Source organism: Platichthys flesus, chromosome 15, assembly GCF_949316205.1.
Source record: "Platichthys flesus chromosome 15, fPlaFle2.1, whole genome shotgun sequence".
In the NCBI taxonomy this organism is placed as follows: Eukaryota; Metazoa; Chordata; class Actinopteri; order Pleuronectiformes; family Pleuronectidae; genus Platichthys; species Platichthys flesus.
Window position 1 is genome coordinate 394,078 of NC_084959.1, and position 10,715 is coordinate 404,792.

Below are 10,715 nucleotides of genomic sequence, written 5' to 3' on the forward strand. Positions count from 1 at the left end.
TTTGTCAAGGAAAATGTATTAAAGAAAAAAGATGAGTTTTCATTCAATCACACCAACCACAGTCAAACATCAAATCAATCAAACACATATTGTTTGTCTGAACTTTTATAACATTTCATCCGTTGAATGAGGAGGTTTTAGTCTCAAATGCTTTAACAAAAACTTCTGTTATTTGAAGATTCATCTTTACGGGTTCAATATTCATCATTATCATCATCATCGTTTCACATGAAAATAATAATATGAAATGTTTCATCGCACATTCAGAAACGGCTTGACTATTTTGCGTTGGAATAAGGTTGAGAAACACTTGTGTATTTCCTGGGACTGCAGGCCGTAGATGACGGGGTTCAAGCTGCCGGGGACCACGTAAAAGAGGAGCGCTGCGATCTTCCTGTACTCAGATAAGTCCGGGAAACGATGGAGGGCGATGATGATCATTCCACTACACAGCATGATGAGGTACAGACACAGGTGAGTGCTGCAGGTCTTCAGGGCCTTACTGTTCAGAGACTGGTTTTTACTGGTCACACACGCCGCTGTGATCTTAGCGTAGGTGAGAACTATGCTGCCGATAGAAGCTGAGAACAGGACCACGGTGAAGGTGAGGCCGTAGATGTTATTAATAAACACACTCTCACAGGAGAGTTTGAACAGCGAGGCGTTGTCACAGTAAGGATTCATGATCAGAGTCCTGCATCGGTTCAGTCTTATGGTCAAACCCAGCAGAATCCCCACCAGAACAAAGGCCACGCCCCAGGCACACACGGTCAGCTTGACCACCATGTTGCTGGTCATGATGGCGGCGTAACGCAGAGGATTACAGATGGCCACGTATCTGTCAAAGGCCATGATCATCAGTATGGTGTGGGCGTTGGTGCCGTACATGTGCGTGGTGAACGCCTGCAGCACACACTCGTAGTAGCTGATGAGGCGCTCAGAGGGTGGACGCAGGATGTCCGACAGCAGCCGGGGAACCAGCAGAGATCTCATGATGTCGTTGATGGTCAGGTTACAGAAGAGCAGGTACATGGGCTGGTGCAGGCTCCTGTCCGTCCATATCAACAACAAGATGCCCAAGTTGGCAATGAATATGAACACATAGATGATAAGCAGACAGATAAAGACCGGGTACTTGCTGGTCTTGGTGACCTTTAACCCCTCGAGTTGCAGAGTCGGGCTGTTGTATGAAGAGTTCTCCATCGGAGCTGCAGGAGAGAGACGAGGGAAAAATCATTCAACAAGAACCGAGAGAAAACAACAAGTCCACACTGGTCACCTCAGTAATCACATGATAGCTGCCGTCAAGCATTCACAGAAACAGGAGCAGTCACCTGGAGGGTCGGCTCAGTGAAGAGATCAGCCTCCTCTTTCCAGTCACACCAGCTTCACTGGTTTTATGAGCGTGGCTGTTCTCTGGGGAAAAGTTTACCAGCACATGATGAACATGATGACATGTTCAGAGTCTCATCCAGCACCAACAAGCTCATGATGGGGAAACAACTCAGTGGGATGTAGTGTTCATATGGATTAATACTCAGTGTGATATAGTATTAATACTCAGTGTGATGTAGTGTTCATATGTATTAATACTCAGTGTGATGTAGTGTTCATATGTATTAATACTCAGTGTGATATAGTATTAATACTCAGTGTGATGTAGTGTTCATATGTATTAATACTCAGTGTGATGTAGTGTTCATATGTATTAATACTCAGTGTGATATAGTATTAATACTCAGTGTGATGTAGTGTTCATATGTATTAATACTCAGTGTGATATAGTGTTCATATGTATTAATACTCAGTTAGATGTAGTGTTCATATGTATTAATACTCAGTGTGATATAGTATTAATACTCAGTGTGATGTAGTGTTCATATGTATTAATACTCAGTGTGATTTACTATTAATACTCAGTGTGATGTAGTGTTCATATGTATTAATACTCAGTGTGATATAGTGTTCATATGTATTAATACTCAGTTAGATGTAGTGTTCATATGCATTAATACTCAGTGTGATATAGTGTTCATATGTATTAATACTCAGTGTGATTTACTATTAATACTCAGTGTGATATAGTGTTCATATGTATTAATACTCAGTTAGATGTAGTGTTCATATGTATTAATACTCAGTGTGATATAGTGTTCATATGTATTAATACTCAGTGAGATGTAGTGTTCATATGTATAAATACTCAGTGTGATGTAGTGTTCATATGTATTAATACTCAGTGTGATATAGTGTTCATATGTATTAATACTCAGTTAGATGTAGTGTTCATATGTATAAATACTCAGTGTGATGTAGTGTTCATATGTATTAATACTCAGTGTGATATAGTGTTCATATGTATTAATACTCAGTTAGATGTAGTGTTCATATGCATTAATACTCAGTGTGATATAGTGTTCATATGTATTAATACTCAGTTAGATGTAGTGTTCATATGTATAAATACTCAGTGTGATGTAGTGTTCATATGTATTAATACTCAGTGTGATTTACTATTAATACTCAGTGTGATATAGTGTTCATATGTATTAATACTCAGTGTGATATAGATTTCATGTGTATTAATACTCAGTGGGATGTAGTGTTCATATGTATTAATACTCAGTGTGATATAGTGTTCATATGTATTAATACTCAGTGGGATGTAGTGTTCATATGTATTAATACTCAGTGTGATGTAGTGTTCATATGTTAGTGTTCATATGTATTAATACTCAGTGTGATATAGTGTTCATATGTATTACTACTCAGTTTGATGTAATGTTCATATGTATTAATACTCAGTTTGATGTAGTGTTTATATGTATTAATACTCAGTTTGATGTAGTGTTCATATGTATTAATACTCAGTGTGATATAGTGTTCATATGTATTACTACTCAGTTTGATGTAGTGTTCATATGTATTAATACTCAGTTTGATGTAGTGTTTATATGTATTAATACTCAGTTTGATGTAGTGTTCATATGTATTAATACTCAGTGTGATGTAGTGTTCATATGTATTAATACTCAGTGTGATATAGTGTTAATATGTATTAATACTCAGTGTGATATAGTGTTCATATGTATTAATACTCAGCGTGATATAGTGTTAATATGTATTAATACTTAGTGAGTTGTAGTGTTCATATGTTTTAATACTCAGTGAGATGTAGTGTTCATATGTATTAATACTCAGTGAGATGTAGTGTTCATATGTATTAATACTCAGTGTGATATAGTGTTCATATGTATTAATACTTAGTGAGATGTAGTGTTCATACGTATTAATACTCAGCAGAGCTGCCAACTCTCACGCTTTCGCCGTGTGACACAGGCTTTTGCATGTTTTCACACGCACTCATGCCACACATCCCATTTCTCAGGCGCAAAAAAAAAACGGATCTTTGAAAATAAAAACTATGACTAAATCTATTTTAACATGTTGACGAGACAAAAATGTTGGCGGTGGACTAAGTCACGATCATTTTTAAAATCATCATATCGAACCGTCATGAAGTACCAGGAGCGAGTCTGTGTGTCTGTGTGTGTGTGTGTGTGTGTGTGTGCGCTCCCAGATAGCGCACCGGTCCGTTGGCTGGCTCCGCCCCCCGCCCCGCTCACTCGCTCAGAGACACAGTGAGATCAGAGCTCAGTGACAGACAGCTTCTTAACTATGGAAACAGTGAAAACACACAGTTTCTCTGGTCTCAGCTGATCAGAGATCAGCGCCGCAGCTTCTTGATCAGAGCAGAAGCTGCAGTTGGTTTCTACCGAGCTTCAGTATCTGTGTTCGCCTCCAGTCTAATCTGCTCTAGCTTTTTTTTTTTATATTTCGCCAACTAAAATATATATTTTAAGCTATTAGGCTGCAGCTATATGTTTTTATTTATTTCAAAATAGGGTACTTCTTATTTCATACATTTTCCACAAATATGGGGAGGACTCAAATAACCCTACATAGTTCTGACAAATTTTATTTGGGGGAAGAGGGTCCATTGTATTTCTTAATGGCTACTGTTTAAGCACTTTATTTGTTGCTCTTTTTTGTTTGATGGAGGGAGGCTTTGAATAATGAAAATATTTCTCCCTAACTAATCTTGTGTAATTTTTTGCTGAACATAAATCATTAACTGCTGTTAAGAATACAATTATTAAAAATATACGTTAGGTTTCAGTTAAGAATTAGTTGAATACCATTCTATTCAAAATGTCAATCAATCTACCTTGGTCAAATCGTAAACACAGGTCTATTAATTCAGCTACATTGTGGTACATAGAGAGTCATTGAGGCACAACAATAATTCTCTGGTTGAATGTTCAGCTCAAGTCTGCAAGGCCCTACAAGTCATGATCAGAGGAACATGGATCAGAATAAGTTCAGGTATTGCACATCTTTAGCATACCACCCAAAAATCCACTAGAATGCAGGAAATAACATCTACTTAAACCAAAATGTCCTGGGGATGGACCTCCAGCCACGTCTTTGCTTCACAGAATGTAACCAATGTTGTCCATCTCCAGTAGGTTAACCCTATCAACGACTTCGGGCCCCACAAACCACCAGAATGCACAACATGGATACAACGGCAAATTCCAATTCACTGATATTTGAGCCACCAACTTGTGTGGCTGCGTGCGCTGCAAAATTCCCCCCCCCCCCCCGACAAAATCTCACTCCAATGTTTTTTGAAAACTTGGCAGCTCTGACTCAGTGTAATGTAGTGTTCATATGTATTAATGCTCAGTATTATATAGTGTTAATATGTATTAATACTCGGAGAATAAATGACTGTGACGTCCCAAGGTCATGACCCTCTCTTGTGTTCTTCCCCGGCTGAGGCCTGACATGTAAGACAACAAAATGTTCGGCTACACTGTTAATAACAACGTGTTTATGACTGTGAAGAGGAAACTACACGTTAGCATGATGCTAACAGAGTTTACTGGTGAGGACCCCACACAACTGAAGAAAACCAACAGGTAGCTAGCTATTCACTGAACGCTGGTTAACATAATTACTTAAATGACCATTTGATTGTGTGTTTGCTATCGCATCTAATTATTGTTTCCGTGGTCTTAACGTTAGCTGACGGCGCTAACGTTAGCACGCTAGCCTGTAGGCTCAACAGGGGGGAGGGGTTTTGACTTGTTGCTGGAGTTCATGTAGGATGGCGCCGAGGAAGGCTGCCGTGTCTTGCGCTCTCCCAGAGTACTGCTCTTTTATATATTTTTTCTATCTTGTTGTTATTTATTCTACTTTATTTGTTATCATGCACTCCGGTAAAGCAAGCCCTATCATCATATTTGATAGAGAACAAATTCTGTCCATCGGGTTGACGGTAAAAAACACTTTTTCACCACCACCAACAACAAACAAGGGAGACTTCCCATGGCGCGGCTTATCGGTGGTACCTGGAACGCGGAGGCGACCACGAAGGAAATGATGGTCGCGGGCCGGAGTCCTGGTCAAGCTGAGGAAACGTGAAAACTGGGCTCCTCTACCAAGCATTCTTCTTGTCACAGGTATGGGGAGGACCCAAAAGCAGCACAGGCAGACGAAATCTCAGTCGGTTATGTCCTTTATTATTCACTGCAGTCTTTAACAGTTTATACAGTGGCAGGGTGAGAAGTCTTGGCTCCGGTGATCCTCTGCAAGATCTGAGAAGAAGTGAGCCTGGTGTTGCTGACTGAAGGCAAAAGTCAACAGCAGGTGGATTACCTGACGTCTGGGTTGCGTCGATGGAAGTCCCTGATGAGGGTGTGGCCCAAGATTTCCCTCCCAGGAACCCAGGACCTTTCTTCAGGTCCGCAACCCTCCCAGTCCACCAAGTACTGGAATCCCCTCCCACACCGGCGAGACTGCAGGATGCGACGGACAGTGTAGGAGGGACCTCCATCGATGAGGCGAGGAGGCGGTGGAGGTGGCGCGGCAGGAACCAGGGTGCTCTCTCGGACCAGTTTAAGCTTGGAGACGTGAAACGTGGGATGAACCCGCATGGATCTAGGGAGTTTGAGCCTCACCGCCACCGGGTTGATGATCTCCTTGATCTCGAAACGGGCCGATGAAGCGAGGAGCCAGTTTCTTGGATTCCACCTGGAGGGGAAGATCACAGGTGGAGAGCCAAACCTTCTGACCCGGCTGGTAGTCCGGGGCCTTGGAGCGGTGGCGATTGGAAGCCGCGGTGTATCGGTCAGCGGCCGGAGTAGAGCCGTCCTGGCTCGGGTCCAAGTCCTGCGACTACGGCGGATTAAGTCCTGGACCGAGGGGCAGGATGCTTCCTTCTCCAGTGCAGGAAAAAGCGGTGGCTGGAACCCATAGGTGCACTCAAAGGGGGAGAGACCGGTGGTGGAGCTGGTCAAGGTGTTGTGGGTGTATTCTACCCATAGCAGCTGTTCAGCCCAGGAAGTAGGGTTTTGAGACGTCATGCAGCGTAGTGCCGTTTCCATCTCCTGATTCTTGCGTTCGGTCTGGCCGTTGGACTGGGGGTGGTACCCCGAGGACAGGCTGACGGTGGCTCCCAGGAGCGAGCAGAACTCCCTCCAGAATACTGAGGTGAACTGGTGACCCCGATCAGAAACCACGTCCACCGGGATGCCATGGAGACGGATGACGTGGAGAAGGAGTTGTTTAGCCGTCTCCTTGGCACGTGGAAGTTTGGGCAGGGGCACGAAATGTGCCATCTTGCTGAACCGATCTACCACCGTCAGGATAGTAGTGTTGCCGCTGGATGGTGGAAGACCGGTGACAAAGTCCAAAGAAATGTGCGACCAGGGACCATGAGGCACAGGCAGAGGATGTAGAAGACCGGCAGGGGCATGGTGAGCCAGCTTGTGCTGATTGCAGGTGGGACAGGCATTGACAAAACCCCGAATGTCCTCATCCAGTGACGTCCACCAGAACCGGCGCAGCACGACGTCCTTGGTCCGTTGGATCCCTGGATGACAGGTAAGTTGAGTGCTGTGGGCCCATTGTAGAACCTCGGACCGGAGGTCAGGCGGGACGAACAGACGGTTTGAAGGGCAAGCACTGGGTCCGGGCTGGTCTTGGGCGGCGGCCTTGACCTTCTCCTCTATCTCCCAGGTGAGTGTGGCCACCAGACGGGAAGAAGGCAGGATAGTGTCTGGGTCGGTCCTGTTCCCCTCCTCTTTCAAGAACTGACGGGACAGGGCGTCGGGCTTGACGTTGCGGGACCCCGGTCGATAGGAGAGGGAAAAATTGAAGCGGGTCAGGAAGAGTGCCCATCGAGCCTGGCGGGAGTTCAGTCTCTTAGCGGACTGGAGGTACTCCAGGTTCTTATGGTCAGTCAACACCAAAAACGGCAGTTTAGTCCCCTCGAGCCAGTGTCGCCACTCTTCCAACGGCAACTTGACGGCGAGGAGCTCTCGGTTCCCAATGTCATAATTCCTCTCTGCCGGGGTCAAACGTCGGGAACAGAAGGTGCAGGGGTGCAACTTCTGGTCGGAGGCCACTCTCTGGGACAAGACGGCCCCCAGTCCTATGTCAGAAGCGTCCACCTCGACCACGAACTGCCGTTCAGGGTCCGGCATTTGGAGGATAGGGGGCCGAGGTGAATCGTGTCTTCAGGGCCCTAAAAGAGTCATTTGCGGCTGTGGACCAGAGAAAGGACACCTTGGATGAGGTAAGAGCTGTGAGGGGGGCCGCCACCGAACTGTAGCCCCTGATGAACCTCAAGTAGAAGTTGGCAAACTCCAGGAAACGTTGAAGCACCTTGCGGGAATCGGGGGCAAGTGGTGATGGCAGAAACCTTGGCTGAGTCCATCTCCACGGTCCCTCTCCCTACGACGTACCCCAGGAAGGAGACAGACGAGACGTGAACTCACACTTCTCGGCCTTGACGAACAGGGAGTTTTCCAGGAGACGTTGGAGGACCTTCTGGACATGATGCACGTGTTCCTCTTTGGAGCGGGATAAGATCAGAATGTCATCAAGGTACAAGAAGACGGCCCTGTTGAGCATGTCCCTGAGCACGTCATTAACCAGAGCCTGGAAGACAGCAGGAGCATTGGTGAGGCCGAAGGGCATCACCAGGTACTCGTAGTGACCGGTGGGGGTATTGAATGCCGTCTTCCACTCGTCCCCCTCGCGGATCTGGACCAGGTGATAGACATTGCGCAGGTCAAGCTTGGTGAATATGGTGGCCCCCTCTAGGAGCTCGAAAGCTGAGGAGATGAGAGGCAGGGGGTACCGGTTCTTGATGGTAATGTCGTTTAATCCATGATAATCAATGCAGGGGCGGAGTGTCTTGTCTTTTTTCTCCACGAAGACGAAACCGGCTCCAGCCGGAGACGAGGAAGGGCCGATGATGCCTGCCGCTAGACCATCATTGATATATGTCTCCATCGCCCCCCTCTCAGGAACGGACAGGGAATACAGGCGTCCTCTGGGCAGTGTGGCACCGGGCTGGAGGTTGATGGTGCAGTCATAGGGCCGATGTGGGGGAAGGGAGGTTGCCTTGGCTTTACTGAAGACCTCCCTGAAGTCCAGATATTCAGCCGGGACCCCCAGCTCATCGGTTGAAGAACTGGTCCCGGCAGAAGGTCGTGGTGCGGCGGCTTGCTTGAGGCAGACCTGGTGACAAGATGAACTCCACCCGAGGATCGCCCCTGTGGTCCAATTAGGGTGTGGATTGTGATGTCGGAGCCATGGGAACCCCAGCAGGAGAGGATGACGAGGAGAGTGCAGGATGTGAAACTGGAGTGTTTCATGGTGGTACCCGGAAATTAACATCCGTATAAGCGCTGTCAGGTGGGTCACAGTTCCCAGAAGTCGGCCATCCAGAGCGTTGGTGGAGATTGGAGCTGGCAGGGGAATCTGAGCGACACCCAGCTGCAGAGCTAGGTTAGAATCCATCATGTTGGCATCAGTGCCAGAGTCAATGAGGGTGGCGAGAGTCTGGGATCCCTCAGGCAGTAGCAGGCGGACCTGGCACAGGGATCGTGGGCTGGAGGAGGAGCTAGATGTATGACTCACCAGGAATTCCTTCCTTCCTGGTGAGCCCGACCTTTTAGCGGACACCCGGATATAAAATGTCCCGCTTGGCCACAATACAGGCAGAGGTTCCCCTCGCGGCGTCTCCTCCTCTCTTCTGGAGTTAGACTGGCCCGACCCACCTGCATGGGTTCAGGCTCCCCTGAAGACCGGATGCCAGAAAGAATCGATACCCCCGGATGCCGCTGGTGACGGGTGGGCTGGCATCGTCCCGCGAGCCCCTGATGATTCTCCCGCTGTCTTGCTTGAATGCGACAGTCGATGCAGGACGCCAACTCGATGATGCCGTCGAGAGTGGTGGGAAGTTCATATGAAATCAGTTCGTCCTTAATGTAGTCCGCGAGCCCCATCAACAATGCGTCGCACCGGGCAGCCTTGTTCCACTCACTGGAGCTAGCGTGGGTGCGGAAGTGGATGGAGTAATCGGCCACAGAACGAGACCCTTGGTTCAGATCCAGAAGACCTCCAGAAGTGTCCGGACCTCGGGAAGCTTCTCCGAACACTTTGCGGAGCTCAGCGGCGAAGGCTTGGAAAGAGGAGCACGCTGGAGTGCAACGCTCCCACTCGGCTGTTCCCCACAGATGATTCACGGGGAACGCCACCCGGGCGTCCTCAGAAGCGAAGGTGTGGGGCTGGAGGGCGAACAGAATGGAACAGTTTGTGAGGAATGGGCGGCAGCCCTCTGCGTCCCCGGCGTAGCATTCAGGAACCCCCACCCGAGGCTCCGAGACAGAACCGGAGGCAGAGGCAGCCGGGGATGGTGGAGGCTGGACTGGTTCTGGAGCAGAGGGACAACTTGAGCCAAAGCTGCGGCGATCTGTTTGACCTGCGAGGCTAGCGAGGTAAACACCTGCTCCTGCTTAGCCACCGCCAGTCGAACGTCTGCTGCGTTTGAAAGCAGCAGCGCCTCGTGGTGCTGGAGCACCTCCTCTATCGTCTCCAGGCGATCCATCGGCGTGTGTGCTGGGTCCATTACTGGTCAGATTGTACTGTCACAGGTATGTGGAGGACCCAAAAGCAGCACAGGCAAACAAAATCTCAGTCAATAATGTCCTTTATTATTCACTGCAGTCTTTAGCAGTTTATACAGTGGCAGGGTAAGAAGTCTTGGCTCCGGTGATCCTCTGCGAGATCTGAGAAGGAGTGAGCCTGGTGTTGCTGACTGAAGGCAAAAGTCAACAGCAGGTGGATTACCTAGCTGGCAGACAGGTCCAGTGGTGAGCTGTGCAGCCACAGAATCGAGCAGGTGCGTAACCAGGAGGGAATAGGCGAGACTCGTGGTTCGAAGACAGAAGGCTGAGGTAATATCCAGGGCAGAGACGAGGCAGGCAGGTCGGCAACAGGTGATCAGTCCGGGGAAAGAACGCTCGAGAGTCAGGCATGACACAAGAACAATCTGGTACTAAAGCAGAGACAGGAGCAGGCTTAAATGCAGCCAGGGCTGTCACAGGTGTGGAGAGTTGGCCTGATGAGGAGGCGTGGCTAACAGGTAGAGTGGAGCAGAGACAGGTGAGTGGAAAAATACCAGCAGACAGGAGATGAGCAGACTGTGACACTTCTGGCTGGATTCAAGATTCAAGAGTTTCATTATCAAATGCATAGAGATAACAATTAAGCAGTCACTGGCAATGAAAGAGAATCCTGGAGTCCATGTGGAGCTTCCGCAGCCTGCGGAGGAAGAAGAGCCGCTGTCTGGCCCT

At 47.8% G+C, this 10,715-nt stretch overlaps 1 protein-coding gene across 1 annotated transcript; it reads right to left on the minus strand.

The window, feature by feature from the left end:
* Positions 1-252: 252 nt before the first annotated feature.
* LOC133969805 (putative gustatory receptor clone PTE03) lies at positions 253-1,203 on the minus strand. The gene has a single exon (XM_062406503.1). The coding sequence runs from the start codon at positions 1,201-1,203 to the stop codon at positions 253-255; it is 951 nt and encodes a 316-aa protein (XP_062262487.1).
* Positions 1,204-10,715: the final 9,512 nt, after the last annotated feature.

Excerpts from the sequence above, each read along its gene's own strand:
- LOC133969805 (XM_062406503.1), bottom strand. The coding sequence starts at position 1,203 with ATGGAGAACTCTTCATACAACAGCCCGACTCTGCAACTCGAGGGGTTA.